The sequence below is a fragment of the Mastigoproctus giganteus genome, chromosome 8 (assembly GCF_048544385.1).
Source record: "Mastigoproctus giganteus isolate SK-2022 chromosome 8, ASM4854438v1, whole genome shotgun sequence".
NCBI lineage: Eukaryota > Metazoa > Arthropoda > Arachnida > Uropygi > Thelyphonidae > Mastigoproctus > Mastigoproctus giganteus.
The window spans coordinates 12,964,006-12,982,377 of NC_143582.1; the positions used below are offsets into that span (position 1 = coordinate 12,964,006).

General features: G+C 34.4%; 1 protein-coding gene across 1 annotated transcript in view; it reads left to right on the forward strand.

Annotated features, from left to right (window-relative positions):
* The window catches only part of LOC150081263 (palmitoyltransferase ZDHHC14-like), a 137,892-nt gene extending 119,690 nt beyond the window's left edge, over positions 1-18,202 (forward strand). Inside the window, exon 11 of the mRNA XM_090378995.1 lies at positions 17,865-18,202. Within this exon, the coding sequence (XP_090235121.1) occupies positions 17,865-18,040 (176 nt within the window). The 3' untranslated portion in view covers positions 18,041-18,202. The remainder of the gene's footprint in view (positions 1-17,864) is intronic.
* Positions 18,203-18,372: the final 170 nt, after the last annotated feature.

Below are 18,372 nucleotides of genomic sequence, written 5' to 3' on the forward strand. Positions count from 1 at the left end.
TTTCTTGTACATTGTGCCCATGCTAATGCTATGTGGAGTGAGTTTCTTCGTGAAGTTTTTAAAATTCATAAAAATTAAAATTTTATAGATTTGTTCTTATTATATGTTCTTATTTTGACCGGTTGCCCAACATTAGTGTGAGATTGTCAAAAATCAATCAGAATTTTTTTTTTTTAATTAAAAAAACCTCATTGCACTTATTTATTTATTTATTTTTTATGTTTATCTTCTGCATCTATTTATGCTTCATTTGATTCTGTTTCTTTAACTTTGAGTCTGATTTCCAGAGAATTTCAGCTTTTGTAAGCTAAAATCAGAGAGGAAGAGACGGCCATCTATTATAAACTGTGTCTACAATTATTAACCTAGATAAGAGATGGCAGCACTTACTGAAAGAATCTGTAATGTACTTTGGAGCATTACTTGAAACAACCTTGAGAAACATATTTCTCAGGGCCGACACATGTAAATATATATGTACGCCAGAAAGGTTAGGCCTATAAAGTGTGTTTTAACCCATGTTTTAAAAAGAAAAAAAAAAAAAAATTTTTTAAATATGAATCCTACAGTATTTTATAGCAGTTGGTTTTAGTTTTGTTCAATAAAACTAATTAATACATAATGTAAAGATTCATAATATATAACATTTTTGTACTGTAATTCTTTACATTAAAATTATAAGACTAAGTTATAGAGGACAGATGGAAATTATTGTGTAGGAAGGGGGTTTTAGTTTTTAAATTTTAATTTCAACATATCTCTTATTTATTAAACTTCTAACTTCATTGTTTAAAGAATTATAGCATAAAGGTGTTTTGTATATATTATGAATTTAATCTTATTTATTAATAATAATAACTTAATCATTAATACATTTAGCATGCAAAAAATGTATAATTTGCAGATACTTATATAAAAATAAATAATAAACATGAAACATAATAGTAGGAAACATCTAAGACACTTCTTACATTTCTTTTTCGGTTTATTTCATAAAAGTTCAGTTTTTTCCTTCAGTTGGTGCGGAAAAGTTTTCCAATGGTGTCTATCACTAGTTTTTTCCCTTCTATTCATGATATTTTTTTTTTTTTTTTGTAAAATGATTTTAAATATTGAGAGCAATGATATTAGTAATAGAAAATACAATGAGGGACATCATAAACTTGCTTTCAGTTTCAACCGCATATATAAATCACAGACTGTTTAAGAGAGTTTAAAGGTTTAGACAGTTTTATGTTTTTATAAGGTGTATACACTTCTGTGTCTAATAATGATTATATTGCAGGATATAATACATTATATTTCTTCAAATTGTTTAAAGCAACAAGAACAAAAAAAGCAGAATTTTAAATTATCAATGAATAACCCAAATGTTAATGGTAGCATTATTCTAATGACTGATAATAGCTTGTAATGTGATGTACATTACCTCTTATCTTTAAGAAGCCATGTACAGTTATAAATTCAACCTGCTATCCTTTCCTTATTCCTTCGCTCTCTCTCTCTCTCTCTCTCATAGCATTTTACTTTATCAGTTTTATCATAAAACTTAGTTTCCTTTTCATTTTATGAGTTTTTTATTGATTACTGTGATAATTTTTTTAAAAGTTTTATGCTTATTGCTTGTGTACACTTAATTGTTAATCTATAGTTACATAGTTTTGTTTTCATTTTAGTAATTTTGTGTGCACTTTATTTTCTCTTCTGTAATTAAATCTTTATTATACTTTTTAATCTTATTTCTGGGTAACACCAGTACTTTGTTTTATGTTTGGAAAAAAAAAAACCAAAAAAATTCTTGTTTATACTCCAGCACAACTACCAGGTCAATGGAGTTTACAATAAATCAATCAATACAAATGTTAATTGTATTTAGCAGTCATGGGAACTCCAGTCCACTCGACCATGTGCTACTACACTCATGCTCCTGACCACTCGGCTATGTCAGGCCTCTATAATATATTTCTTCATATGGACTTTTTTCTTATTGGAAAGAAAACCTATACACAGTCCATTAAAAAGAAATAAAATACAATATTTCATACTTAAATTATTATTTTATTTTATTTGTTTCAACTTATTTTTCCTTGTAAAAGTTAATTTGAAATTCCAAATATCTTATAGTGAATGATTAAATTAAAATAGCAGAAACTTTAAGAGTGCTTACTTTCAATTTAAATCACTAAGATAAAGTTACATTCCATCATGGAGTATAAAAAAACTTCCAAAGGTGTTTTTTACTTCTTCACCAAAATCATGCTAGCCATTACTGTGACAACCAATATGTGACATTGTTCACTGCATTACGATGACAACTGATTACAATGAAAATATGATTACTTATTTTTATTGTTTTTAAGATTTAAATGTTTATTACTTTTTTTTCAAATTTTTATCCTAGAAGCCTGAATTTTTTCAAACAAGCAAACAGACCATAAAAACCCAATTGAAAACCTTCAAAATCAGGATTTGGTTATTGTGCTAAATATTAGAGCTCAGAGATCACTTTGATAAAGATTAAAAATTTAATATTTAAAACCATACTTTAATAATACAATGAATCTTTATTTGTTATCTTCCTTATCTTCCCCTTCTGCTTAGTATTCATGTATCTGTATCATACAGTATAATAGGTCTAAACAACTCTTACACATTTTTGATTTTATTTTCATTTATCTTCCTTATCTATCACACATTAATTTTACTATTATTTTGCATTTACATCAATTAGCTCTCAATTTTTATGTACATTCCTTTTACTTGCTCTGTAAATATCCAAGTTTTTTTTTTTTTTTTTTATGAAAACCCCAAACACGAGAGGTATTACAACCTATAGTACTTAGTACCGTGCATGCTAAGCGGCCCCCGTAGCCGAGTGGGCAGGAGCGGGAGTGCAATAGCACACGCTCTTTGAGTAGACCGGGGTTCAAGCCCCTGACTGCTGAATACGGTCGATCTGCCAACCCGCACTGGACCAGCGTGGCAGATTATGGTCCATTTTCCCTCAGCATGAATTGTTGAGGAGGCTTCCATCCTGCAGTGGGTTGATAATGGCTGCACTTTACTTTTTTTTTTTTTACCGTGCATGGGTTGGAGGTTGAGAAGATGAAAGAAGATATTTGTTGACATTAGACATGAACTTCTGTAGACTGTAATTTTCAGGAAATATGTATGAAGGAAGGTTGTTCCAAAAAACGGCAGATGAATGAATAAACGAAGAAGATGAAAAGTTGGTCCTTTGAGTTTGAAGTTGGACAGTAAATGGATGTTGGCTGGTGGTGGCACGTGTTCTGACTGTTTTGAAAGAGAGAGCGGGAATTATAGAAACCAATTCAGAAGAACAGTGCCCATGGAAGTATCTGTAGAAAAGGCATGCAGCAGAAACAGAGTGGAGAGACTCTGTTAGACATGAGTCATTAATTAACCTAATTGGCCTCTTCTGAATCAAATCTACAAGCCTGAGAGACATTTTGTGGGCACCACCACAGATTTGGGAACAATGTTCCATGGTGGGGTGGATTTGCGATTTGTACAGAGTGAACAGCTGTTTGGAAGAAAAGTAATGCCGAGAGCAAAAGAGAAAACCAAATTTTTTAGATGCAGAGGAAGCAATATTTGTAATATGCTTATGCCAAGAGAGATTAGAAGTCAGGGTAATCCCCAAAAGAGATATATCATTTTGCCTAGAAATCGGAGTGTCACCAAAGATAAGCAAAGGAGCAGAAGAATCCTTTTTGCAAGATATAAGACAAGACTAAGTTTTAGGATTGAAATCAACTAAGTTGTCTTTGCCCCACTGGAGGATTACCTGGAAATTGGCATTTAAGGAATTGGTAGCAGATATTCGAGAAGTTGAAGCTGATTGAGTAGGGCAAGGTTTCTCAAATTGGAAAGTGGAATGCAATGTGCTATCATCGGCAAAACTATGGATAGGATTCCCAGTCAATGGAAGAAGGTCATTAATATACAAGAATCATTAATATACAAGAAGAAATGAGTGGGGGAAAGAACTGAACCTTGGGGGACAGCAGCATTAGTGGAGAAGTTAGAAGACAGAGAGCCATCTACCATCACCCTCAGTGAGCTGTCAGAGAGAAAACTGGATAACCAATTACAAAAAACAGTTGGCAAACCATAAGATGGAAGCTTGTTTAGAAGACCTTTATGCCAAACACGATCAAAAGCCTTTGAGACGTCAAGAGAAACTGTTTGTGTTTCACCAAACTTTTCCATTGAATTTATCCATAAATGGGTAACATAAGCCAGAATATCACCAGTGGATCGCAACTGACGGAATCCATACTGGCGATCGTTGATCAGACTTAAGGATTCTAGATAGTTGAGTTGGCAGTTAATTGATTTCTCCATTACTTTAGAAAGAGAAGAAGTAATTGCAGTGGAATGATAATTGGATGGGAATGATTTTTCACCCTTTTTTATGAACTGGCTGGATATGAGCCAATTTCCAAGCAGAAGGTAAAACACCTTTAGAATAAAAAAGTGAAAAAAGGTGACAGAGAACAGGAGTAAGTTCAGAAAAGCACAGGTTTTGAGAACAAGTGGAGAAATACCATCGGGACCTGGAGCTTTCTTAGCATCAAGATTCGTCAAAGTCCTGACATCCTTTTGATGGAAGAACACAGGAGGCATTGAGTGGATCGTGTTGGGAATGGTGGGAGGTTATTTTTTCCAAGATCATTAATACATGAGTTGGAAGAAAAATGGGATGCTAGCAGGTCAGCTTTATCCTTGGCTGAAGTGACAATAGAACCATCTGGTTTTGACAGAGGTGGGAGCAGAGATGGGCAAAAGTTGTAACCCATAGCTTTGGCAAGAGACCAGAATGCTCGGCTACCATTAGGGCAAGAAGCAAGTTTTCTACCCTAAGTATTCCCTTATTTTCAACATTCATCCTACAGTATCTTATTTTTGCTCTTATAATGTTTAAAATTTGCCTTAATTTTTGGTTTTCACCAAGAAAGACTTCACATTATGTTATTCAGCAAATCTAGCAACTTCCTTGAGGTTGTCACAGACATTCTCTCAGATATGCCAGACAAGCTGTTCTTGCTACCTGGGAGTCTAAAACGCTGATGGAACTGATATTCGGGTGACACTCAAGTCAAGTGGACCCAATTTCGGCGAAGTCAGGATGGTCTGTGACAGCCAAATCCTCTGCTTGCACCTTCACGATGGTGGGACTGTTAGTAATCCTGGGTATAACCTTCATGCACAAGTACATGGTGGGTGACCACCCAGGTGTGAACCAACGTAAGCAGGGGTCGAGGTGTGGCGCCCACACCACATGGAGGAACGCCGCCCCTCTATGTTACCAGGCAGTACTAGGTGGTAGATGACTCTCATCAACTGGTGAAATACCACCACTTTGCTTATTGGAGGCTTGAAGTGGTGGAACCCATGTTTAGTCTCTAGAGCTAAGTTCCGGCCAACCCTTCCCTATCTCTTCCATCATGCAGTATGATTGATGATTTTTGAGGTTATGATGAATGTCGTGGCGAGATCCAATATTCCTTACATTTCGAGGGTACAGCTCTAAAACGGTGTTGCAGGCCGGCCACTAGATAGTACACCGGACCAAACCTATTGGTAACTCTCTAGGAGGCTTCCGGATCAGCTAGTGTATAATCTTGCTACCTCTACTCTGCCAGATAGTGACTGGAGGGAGTCCGAGTAGTGTGTATGCGGGGAGCATTGTCGAGGCCACGTTATGTCAAGGATCTGGGTATATTCTTACCACATGTACGCCATATCCAAAAATTGCATTACTTCATACAGCACGTCCAACCCACTCTTTCTTACTATTGAATACACCATGAATTGTCAAAATAATAGAGCACGCTTATCTGCGAAAAGACCTAAACCTCCCAAGGACTTCCTAATTCATTTCACAAATATACGTGGTCTCAATTCCAATCTCAACGATGTCCATTTCCACTTGAAGTCTTCCAAACCCCATGTACTTTTTCTGACTGAATCTCAGTTATCAGTTGATTCAACTACTGCTCATCTCAGATGTCCAAATTATTTGCTGTATGATTCCTTTCACCGCAAAGGTGGTACTTGTGCATATGTCCATTCTGATATTTCCTGTCAGAGACTTCGCAACTTGGAATCTCCTCTGTTTGATCTTCTCTGGCTTAAAATCTCTCTACCTCATTGTGTAAAATTCATCTGTTGTCTCTACCGTTCTCCCAACTCCACTAATCACTTGGAGCTCTTTGACTTCCTCTCTTTGCAACTTGACTTTCTCCAGTCCAACTTTCCTAACAGTGAGGTAATTTTCCTTGGTGATTTTAACGTTCACAACTCCAGCTGGCTTCCGTTTTCTAGTCACACCGACCCAGCAGGTCGAGATGCTGAGGCTTTTGCAATTACTAATGACCTAGCACAGATTGTTCATTTACCTACAAGAATACTAGACAATCCTAATCATACAGCCAATATGCTTGATCTTTTTCTCACAAACAACCCTTCTAAGTACAAGGTTGAAGTGAGAGGTCCTTTAGGCACTTCAGATCACAACTTGGTGATTGTCTCTTCTCCAATGGAACCTTTATCTCATGGCTATTCCCAACCTCGTATTGTTTGGCATTACAAGAATGCAAAATGGGATGACCTGCGAGACTTCTTTTCTTCTTTTCCTTGGTCTGATTACTGTTTCAAAACTTCTGATGTCAACGATTGCTCAGATCGTGTCAGTGAAATTATTCTTGCAGGAATGGAATCCTTTATCCCACACTCCACTTTAAAATCTCGTCCTTTATCTAAACCTTGGTTTTCCAATAAATGTGCTAAGGCTGTCCAAGAGAAGAACGTTGCATATCGTAATTGGCTTGTTTCTAATTCTTCAGTTTCATTTTCTGCCTACACCAAAGCCCGCAACAATTGTAAAGCAGTTATTAATCAGTCCAAACTAGAGTTTGAACAGGCTAAGAGTAGAAAACTTGCTTCTTGCCCTAATGGTAGCCGAGCATTCTGGTCTCTTGCCAAAGCTATTGGCCGCAACTTTTGCCCATCTCTGCTCCCACCTCTGTCCAAACCAGATGGTTCTGTTGTCACTTCAGCCAAGGATAAAGCTGACCTGCTAGCATCCCATTTTTCTTCCAGCTCATGTATTAATGAACTTGGTAAAACACCTCCCACCATTCCTAACACGCTCCATTCAATGCCTCCTGTGGTCTTCCGTCAAAAGGATATCAGAAGGATTTTGATGAATCTTGATGCTATGAAAGCTCCAGGTCCTGATGCTATTTCTCCACTTGTTCTCACTCAAAACCTGTGCTCCTGAACTTACTCCTATTCTTTGCCGCCTTTTTTCACTTTCTTATTCCAAAGGTGTTTTTCCTTCTGCTTGGAAATTTGCTCATATCCAGCCAGTTCCTAAAAAGGGTGACAAATCCCTCCCATCCAATTATTGTCCCATTGCAATTACTTCTACTCTTTCTAAAGTAATGGAGAAATCAGTTAACCGCCAACTTTAAAACTACCTAGAAACCTTCCATCTGATCAACAATCGCTAGTATGGATTCCGTCAGTGTCGATCCACTGGTGATATTCTGGCTTATGTTACCCATTTATGGACTAATTCAATGGAAAGGTTCGGTGAAACACAAGTAGTTGCTCTTGACATCTCAAAGGTTTTTGATCGTGTTTGGCATAAAGGTCTTCTAAACAAGCTTCCATCTTATGGTTTGCCAACTGTTTTTAGTAATTGGTTATCCAGTTTTCTCTCTGATCGCTCACTGAGGGTGATGGTAGATGGCTCTCTGTCTTCTAACTTCTCCACTAATGCCGATGTCCCCCAAGGTTCAGTTCTTTCCCCCACTCTTTTCCTCTTGTATATCAATGACCTTCTTCCATTGACTGGAAATCCTATCCATAGTTTTGCCGATGATAGCACATTGCATTCAACTTTCCATTTTGAGAAACCTTGTCCAGCTCAATCAGCTTCAAGTTCTCGAAAATCTGCTGCCAATTCCTTAAATGCCGATCTTCAGGTAATTCTCCAGTGGGGCAAAGACAACTTAGTTGATTTCAACCCTTCTAAAACTCAATCTTGTCTTATATCTCGCAAAAAGGATTCTTCTGCTCCTATGCTCCTATACTTATCTTTAGTGACACTCCGATTCCTAGGCAAAATGATATATCTCTTTTGGGGATTACCCTGACTTCTAATCTCTCTTGGCACAAGCACATTACAAATATTGCTTCCTCTGCATCTAAAAAACTTGGTTTTCTCTTTCGCTCTCGCCGTTACTTTTCTTCCAAACAGCTGCTCACTCTGTATAAATCGCAAATCCGCCCTGCCATGGAATATTGTTCCCACATCTGGGGTGGTGCCCCCAAAACCTCTCTCAGGCTTCTTGATTCCATTCAGAAGAGGGCAGTTAGGTTAATTAATGATTCATCTCTAACAGAGTCTCTCCACTCGCTTTCTCATAGACGCACTGTTTCTGCTGCATGCCTCTTCTACAGATACTTCCATGGGCACTGTTCTTCTGAATTGGCTTCTATAATTCCCGCTCTCTCTCTCTCTTTCAAAACAGTTCAAACACGTGCTGCCACCAGCCAACATCCATTTACTGTCCAACTTCAAACCCACAGAACCAACTTTTCATCTTCCTCATTTATTCATTCAACTGCTGTTTTCTGGAACAACCTTCCTTCATACGTATTTCCTGAAAATTACAATCTATAGAAGTTCAAGTCCAATATCAACAAATATCTTCTTTCGTCTTCTCAACCTCCAACCCAAGCACTGTACTAAGTACTATAGGTTCTAATACCTCTCGTGTTTGGGGTTCTCATAAAAAAAAAAAAAAAAAAAAAACTATTTCATTCGCCAACTCTATATTCATTAGTAAGAGAATACAAAAGTAGGTTTTTTTGGTTCTGTGAGGGAAGGAGATGAGAACTTCCCCCAGTGTTGTTTGCAATATAATAAATGAAGGTTAGGTTAGGTCCTTAAGTAAGATTTTGTCTTGTCCTTTTTAGCTGTCATTTTAACTCATGGCTCTTAACACTGGGGGAGGGAGCAGTTTGAATGGTAACTAAATAGTCATCATGTTAGTGGGTTTTATGTAACCCCCTACTAAAAGTAGAGCCAGCATTTTTTGAAAAAAATATCAAATAAAAAATAAAAAATATTTATTTTTTTGCAATTGTTTATTTATAATTTATTTATACCACTTATTATTTATTCACCAAAAAATGGCTTAGATTCACTCAGGAGTGTTTCTATTTTTCTCAGAGCTATTTTATACCTCTGTGAATATATGTCCTTAAACCAAACATGTTAAAAAATTTTAATATTCATTATTTTTAAAATTTGTTTAAGATATCAAATGAAGTTTTGTACATATTTTTTAACTCAGAAAGCCTTTGTTCTATACAGAATTTTTTTTTTTTTTTTTTCCCTTCCTTTCTTACTCCACAGCAGTAGTAAAATTATGTGATTACTGTATTTATTAGAATGAAAAATCACTAGTTTCTTTTATAGGGGTTTTTGCATAGAGGAAAAAAAGTCTAAAAAATAAAACTAAAATATTCTTAATAAAAAGCATCTTGGGCACTGAAAATATCCTTAATACAAAGTTGCTGCTTCTGTGTTCTGAAAGGTTGGTTTTATTTTTATATCAACAAGACCAGTTTTTCTAACCTTTAAAAGTAAAGAATCTCTCTCTCTCTCTCTCTCTCTCTCTCTCTCTCTCTCCATAATATCAGACAATTTTCATATTAACCTCAAATGTGATTTCAGAATTAATAACTGTGAAGCCTCTTATAAAACAAATGACTTATTTTTAATAAAATATGCAAATGTATGATATGACACTCAGATCTCAAGTACTATGCACTTGTAACCATATTTACTAATTTAAGAGAAAAAAAAATACATTATATTAGATAGTTTCCTAGTGTTGGATTATACTCACAATATATGTATGTTTTCCATCGATGAATTCATTACAACCAAAGTCCATATGAATAAGTAACTATTTTGTATCACTGGTGGAAGTTTAAGTAATATTTTATATAGATTTTGTGCTTGCACAGATGCACACACACATTCATATGCACGCATTCAGATAATTTAAACCTATTTCAGCTTCTGTACATCAGTAAAAATTGTTAATACTTGAAAATGAATATTTTGAGCTTAATTTGCTCCTGCATTGTTGTTATATATAATTTATTGTAGCTGTTTTGCTACTTTATTTTTATGCATTTAGAAATTTGTACATATATATTGAATAAATTTAAGTAATTAAGTATATAAAGGATTCATTTATTGTACTTTCTTTTGAGTACTATAGAATATTAATTTCAGTTATTCTAAAAATATATTAAATAAAATGTATATCATAGTTTATACAGAATATGCCTATTTATCTCAGCACATAACATTAATATTATGTATTTCTCTATGTAGAAGGTAATAACATTGAAATTTGAGAGCCACCATCTTTGAATCTTTTTCATTAAATATCTTTCATTTCTGGATTTAAATTATTTAAAATTAACTGCCATACCACATTGATTCTGGCTGAAATCTCCCCCCCCCCCACCACCACATTTACAATAATTGGTCCCAAAGTACAATAATTGGTCGCAAATGCAAACAGTACCATACACCAAAAGGAATTCCTCCACAACTAGCAACCACCTCTCTACCATCTGCTGTTTCATCATGCAGATCAGCAACAAGCATTCCAAAGCACTGCAGAATAACCAGGGGATATTCTGCAAAATTCTAAGCAATCCACAATCCACATTGCTTATGGCACGGAGTTTAGCTTCCTATTTGAAAACAGTACCAGCAAACATCTGGTGTTCCCTTAAGAAAGAGCAACAGAATGGCAATTATTTATTTATAATTGCCATTCTGACATCACTAATTGTCCATAATTTGTTCCATTTGCTGAATTTTCAATTAGACAAGGTTGTTACATTTATATAAACTCACAGTTTTTCCCTCCTTCCTTTGCTTTTATATCAGAGGACATTAACAGTATAATTCTGACACAATATAATAGCGTAGCTTAATTTAATTTATTATGATACTCACCTTTTTATAATCTGCATTGATGTTGGAATAAATTGGATGATGATTTTAAATTTAAGTTAGCATGAATGAGTTAAGATTTAAAAACAGAATTAAAATGTGCACAAGGAAGTAGAAGTGCACGTCTTCGTCCTTGGTTGTCAATGTTGAAATTTGAAACGATTTAAGTTATATGGTTGGAAACAGAAGGCCAATAGCCATAACAAGTGGCTTTCGTTTTTACACGTCTTCAGTTGGCAATGGTAGAATGAGAGTAAACGCGTGTATTTAAGAAGACTAAGTTCCCGTGATGCTCCTGGATACACGTGGGAATCTCAGGTGCATGAGATTCCAGACTGGTACCATACAATATATGGCACCGGTCTTAAATGGTACTTTAAGAGATCTACAATTTTCAAATTGTCAGTATAATTCTGTTATTAAAAAAAAAATAAAAAAAAACCCTAATTGAGTATATCAGAAAGGAATTGCATTTAACCACCAAATACTGGATAACATTCATTATACTGGTTCATTCCAGCACCACTCTTCACCACTGCAAATTATCTTCATATAGCCACATCCATCAGATGAACTCCTAATAAATTAATAAATATAAAAGCAGCATTATATATATATATATATATATATAGGCATCCCCCCATATAACACGGTACTTCTACAACACGGTTTTGCTCTAACATGATTGATAATTTGCGGGAATCCTCATTTGAGAATTGCTGGAAATCTCACATAACACAGTATTTTTGTGCTGGGAAAACCCTGCTATTATGTTAGATATAATTTTCAATGTTTCTATTCCTTTTTGGGAATCCCTGCTGTTGACTAACTAGGTGTTATCACCTTTGTGATATTTTTCTAAAACACATTTCTGGAGGTCACTACCATAAAACAATAAAAATCAATTAGCAGTTTCTGGTTTATTGGTCTTTTCTGTTAGTGTAATCAATTATAAACGGGTAGTAAACTCGATCTCCTTGCATTTGCTATAGTACCGACAGCTGGAATTCTGTGGGTTTTCACGTTATTATGGTGAAATGTGTTTTAAATTTTACAACAAAAAAAAGTCATTGAACAAAAATATCAATTAGTATGTGTACATATTACAGTACGTATTAATTAAGCTATGTATATAAACGTAAATTTATTTTTATTTTGCTAACTGGAAAATATTCTTCCGATTTTTACATATCATTTAAAGCGGGGGGGGGGGGTTCCACTGTATTTTGTTGGGAGATGACTGGGTTAGGTTCTGTGCTATTGAACTTGTTTGAGACCATAAAAAATAATTGTTACTTTGAATAGTGCAGCTTGTGACTTAAAGAGAGCAGAAGGTATACGAAATCGAGATGCTGCAGAAGAGATGGTGCTTAGCAGCGATGAAGAGGAAGAATATTAAATGAATGTACATTATCTCACATATAAATATCACAGTTTGTGAGTTAAGATGTCTGTTCAGTTATTGCTATTTAAGTTACTACTATTATAAAAATAAAGTTCAAATATTAGGTTATTACTAATATAAAAATTAAGTTTCCGATAGTTATAAAAAAAATGGCATTTTTTGTTAGCTTTAGGAATGTAACCCTACTTTTTGTGGGGTTACATTCCTAATTTCTATATTATCCTGTTTTAAGCCTAAATAACCTTATTCTGCATTAACTGAAATCCACTTCCTCATCATTTCTCACTATAAATCTAGTAATATAAAAATGAGCCATCTTGTTATTTTAGGAATTCTTGATTTATTTACTGCATTTTGGATGCTGACTCGTGATGTCTTCTAGTAGAATTACTGTCAAAGTATATTTCTATTTATTTGTAATGTGCCATTACAAATTGTCCCTTCCTCAGTGAGCAAGTATACCTCTTTCAATTAAAGATAACTTTTTAAGGTTATATTGTGAGAATTTGCCCTGCCTGGTACAGTTAAGAAGAAGGTACTGGTGATACATAATAATCAACTGTGGTTTACTCATCCTACTTATTATGGCTGGGTACTCTTCATTATTCCATATTGCTTAGTAAATTCTTGCAGTATGACTGATATGCGAAAAGATGTGAATGTTGACTCTTATCCAGAGTCAAATTTTTTTTTTTTTTTTTTCTTTATTGTGTGTTATAACCAGTGTCAGTACCATGTAATTTAGTCCAAACCCCGCCCCTTGGAGCCTGATAAAATGCTGAAGGTTTGCAGACTGCATGGGTTCTCAGAGGCAGTAGTCTGCAAGAACAATTCCTTACTACTAATTGTACATTTTTTGAAATATATTTTAATTTTTGTTATCAGTATTTCCATTTATAGTTTTAATTTTTTACATTTAATAATCAAATATGAAAATTCAAGAATTGTTACAGGATACTAATAGCATTCTTATGTAGTTATTATAATATTGTTAAATACTGAGGAAAATGCATAAACCACTGTAAGAAAGAGTATAGTATAATTTGGGAAGGAAAACAATATAGAAAAATTGAATATTCCAAAGAAATAGAATTTTCAACAGCCAGTATGAAACTATAATTTGTGACATGCTAGTTTTATACCCAGGGGACCCTGTAACATTCAGTGATGCCTACATGGCCACAGACAGCACCATATAAAGGAATGGGCTGGATACAGGTTGGACGTCCCTGGATGTAACTAACTGCTAATGATTCATGTTCACTAGTGATTAGGTCTCATTCTCTGTTACTTTATTGGTTATCCAAGACCATTAACTGCAGTTTGCTTCTTTATCTTTGTTTTACTTCAGATCATTCCAACCTCCAAGGATGCCTGTAATAACTTGAACTTATTATTTTTTTTTTAAATTTATAAATATGTAACCACATATTTCTTCGAATACTCACTTCATTAGTATTATACATTAATCAACAGATTCTTTCCTTTTCTCTTTCCTCCTGTAAACATATAATCTTAACATGAAGAAATTCACTCAATACTTCCTCAAGTCTTTTTCCTCATACATTGAGATTCTGCTGTTTGGTCTTAAATTCTATTATATAAGCTTTTGTCACTTGCCAGTTTGACATTTTATTAAAGCCCATTTGGTCATCAAGGTTACCTGTACAGCAAATCTGTTTATCTTCCTCTAATTTTGTAATTATGTTAATTAAAAAATAACAAGAGGAAGTTATTCATTTTATTACTTTTAATGATTACTCCTAAAAACTTCATTAATATACAGCTGATTTTAATTTTTTTTTTCTCCAGAAACTTTTCTTGAATGTATCTTTGATATACAGTTCTCTCTGATTCTGTGTATTAACTTTCTATTATTGCATAATTATAAGAAGTTGGTTCTTTTTTTTTTTAATTCTCAGATTTATCTCTTATATCATTGGATTATGGACTTTCTTACATGGTAATTTCTTTTGAAGTTTTAAGAAATTACCATGTAAATTAAGATTTACTGAGGCTAAACCAATAAAACCAATCTCACCATGAGTTATTCCAGGCTTTTCAGCCCAACATGACATAAATATTACTCCATGAACCCTCAAAAAGTACACTGATATGTTGTAAATCCAACAATTAGAATAGCCATAATTATTATTATTATTTTCTGTTTATACTCCGGCACGACAACCAAGTCAGCAGAGTTTACAATAAATCGTCAATACAAATATTTATTGTATTTAGTAGTCATGGGCTTGAACTCCGGTCCACTCAAGGAATGCGTGCTATGCACTCCAGCTACGTCAGTAGGTTGAAAACTTTGCTAGTGTTGCAAAGGAATAAAAGTCTATAATTCTGAAACAAAGTAAAAACATACATAATTAACCTTGTTGTGGCAAAACGGTTTATACTGATTGCTGCCTCCCCCATATAAATGCTTGCCTATATAAATTTGCAGGCATCAGAATTATCTGAATTTCTTTAAGCTGTTAAATGGATTTTTGGATCATCTAATTTTTTTTTTTTTTTTTTTTTAATATTTTATTTCTTACCTTTCAAAGGAATTGATTTCATAGTTGAATATTTCTAGGTCTAAGTGTATAGAAATTTTGCAGAATTTTGGTTTTAATTGAATATCAAAGCTAGCTACCAAATACTGTGACTTGAGTCTGACAGGTGTGAATAATGAAAACAGAAATTACTATCCTTAATAGTCAGTCCTCTTAATTTTATAGGATTGTTGGGATGTCAAATGCTTGATGTGCTATAAATTAAATTAAATTAAATTGAAATTTTGAATCAAATAATTTTTTTTTTTTTTTTTTTTTTTAGTTCATATCTGCCTGCACAATTACCCCCAGGTCCTTTTCACTCTCTACCACTGTCAATGTAGTACCACACAGTTGATACGCTACTCTGGGGTTACTGCTTTCCATATACAGTACTTTACATTTGTCAATGTTAAATTTCAGTTGCCACCTCTCAGCCCATCCGCTCAACTTTTCTAGATCCTGTTGCAACAGTGTACTGTTATTAGTGTCCTTAACAACCCTACCAACCTTTGTATCATCTGCAAACTTAGATATTAAGCCTGATACAGAAAACAACAATGGACCCAACACTGAACCCTGGGGAACTCCACTAATAACATTAGTCCACGAAGAGCAGTGTTCATTTATTACCACTCTGTCTTCTCCCACTCAACCATCCCTTTATCCTAATTTAGGGCCAAAGCCTCAAACCATGAAATTTACTAGACATAACTCTCTGGGTGGTGGGTATCCACTGAGAGTAATGATAGTCTTCTCTAATGGACAAGCTTTACTTATTCAAAGTAGTACAATGACAGGCAACTTGCTGTGAAGGTATTCACAATATGAGATGAAATGAAAACAATGCCATTTCACAAACTTTGGTGATTAACTATGTACAGAACTGGTGCATTGCACTAACTTGTATGTTTCACTTAAATTAAGGGTAGTATTTGTATGAGACTGTTAGCTTAATAGCTAATCCTAAATTTTTCCGTGAACACATGAAGATCTCATGCAGGTGTGCCCACCTAAATGTACATTACAAGATGGCTGTAGGAACTTTTTGTATGATTTTTCACTTCATCAAATAATAAACTGATCTATGTATAGTTATACAGGGTGTCTGTAGCTGATTTTTATGATTTTAATCTTTTATTCCTGAAAGCATGTTTAAAGTATAATTAAGAAAAAATATAAACCATCTGAAAAACCAACTCAAAAAAGGTTAAGAAAAATTAAATTTCAGCGTAAGTGCCATAAGTGGCTTGAGCAATGTCAAATTGATATTCAGCCCATCCAGCACACGTTATACAGGTCTCTATCTATTTCTTAAGTTCTTCTAGTGTTGTCACTTTAACAAATCCCACTTTAACAAATATCTCAAGAGCCATCACCCAGGGCTTCCATCCAATCCATTTATTAAGTAGTTTATCCAGGTATGACTTAACTTTATTATGGAAGTGTGGTGAGACCTCCCATCTTGTTGGTAAGATGAGATTATTATCGTTATTATTATCATTATTAGCCACATATTGCAAGGAAGTCTGAGGCTTTGCTGCACCAGCCAAAAAAAAAAAAAAAAATTCTGAATTACCCTGAGAGAAAGAGAGAGAGAGAAAACAAGAGTCAGAAGTAAAAGGGAATCACCAAGGAAGAGAAGAATGATGATATCCAGCTCGGGGATATGGCATATCTTCCTGCAGCTGTCATTAACCAACTCCAATGTGTTTGAGACAGACAATTCTGTTACTGTTCAGGTTATCTGAGTGGTTTGCAACCATGATTTGGTGATCATGCTTGAGAATGCATTTCTCTATTAATAAAAAAGTTAAAAAAGGTCACAAAATACAAATATGTAAAAGAGGTACAAAACTTACCTAAACACTCACTCCATCTCACAGATGACAAACTTTTTTTTTTATAGCTGATACTTGATATAATTTGTGTTATGCCACAGCAAGTGATTGGAAACAATGAGATGTCACTTGGTGTCATCTGAAGGTGCTACAGATTTAACTCAAAACTATTCAATAAAGAGTGAGAGCATTAAAAAAAAATAAATAAAACTCACTCATCTCACAGAATAATAGCTGAAACTCTCCTTTAGTTAACTCAAATGACTTCCTTTTTCCTATGAAATGTGTTTGACATGATCATTTGGACTTTTAAACTTGGTACCATAATTCCAAATAGTTCTAGTAGAAATAGTGTAGTTTGAAAGAACTGAATTTGCAAGTCTCTTCTGGGGGGGAGGAACAATATGTATTAGTATTAATATATTAATAGTAGTAGTCCGTAGCCGAGTGGGCAGGAGCGGGAGTGCAGTAGCACACGCTCTTTGAGTAGACCGGGGTTCAAGCCCCTGACTGCTGAATACGGTCGATCTGCCAACCCGCACTGGACCAGCGTGGCAGATTATGGTCTATTTCCCTTAACATGAATTGTTGAGGAGGCTTCCATCCTGCAGTGGGTTGATAATGGCTGCACTTTACTTTTACTTTACTTTTATTAATAGTAGTATTATACTACTACTATTAATTACTACCCCAGTAGTATTAAAGCAACTGATGGTACACTTAGTAGGCAAGTGATGATGCCTGATTAAAGATGGGAGGAAAGCATTTTTATTTAGAAATTAGTTTTTCTAGTCAACTGTATTATATTTTTAAAGGTTCGACTAGCTTTATTTCTTTTATTATTTAAATGTGCTTTTATAAAGATTTTGCTGTCATCCCCTCTACTTTTTAATTTCTTCTAACATAGCTTGCATTTGTTTGATATTTTTATGTTTTGGGTTTGCATGTAGATGCATGTTAGATTTTTACTTTTATTTTGCTTCTTATAGGCACCAGTCATGCCAAAGTCCCAGTAGTTGTAGTTCCCCCACAGTCACACCCTGTAGAAGTAGATATTAGTGCCAGTTCTTCTAGCAACACTTCCACAATGTGCTCAACTAAATTTGATCAAGATGTGCATGATATTGGAAGCCAACTTTCGCTTCTCAAACAAAGTGCTGTCTAACTGCACATAATGCTTATGTGGACAATAAGTGGCTTCTTGACAGTCTTCTTTGATGACTATAATATTTTACCAATCATGTGTACTGTTTTTCATTGACTGAATGATAGTGATTCTCTAGTGAGAAATTTTTATGAGATTTCATCCGGCATGCAATAGTAACTGATCCTGTGCTTGATTTTGTGTTTATGTATGTAAGTGTTTATGTATGTGCATTTTGTTTGTGAAATGTTCTTTCTTGTAAAATATTTGTTTGTAATTTTTTGTATATTTTGCACATATATTAATGTTGAAATGCTAATACTTTTACAGTGAAATACAGAAAATAATGTTTA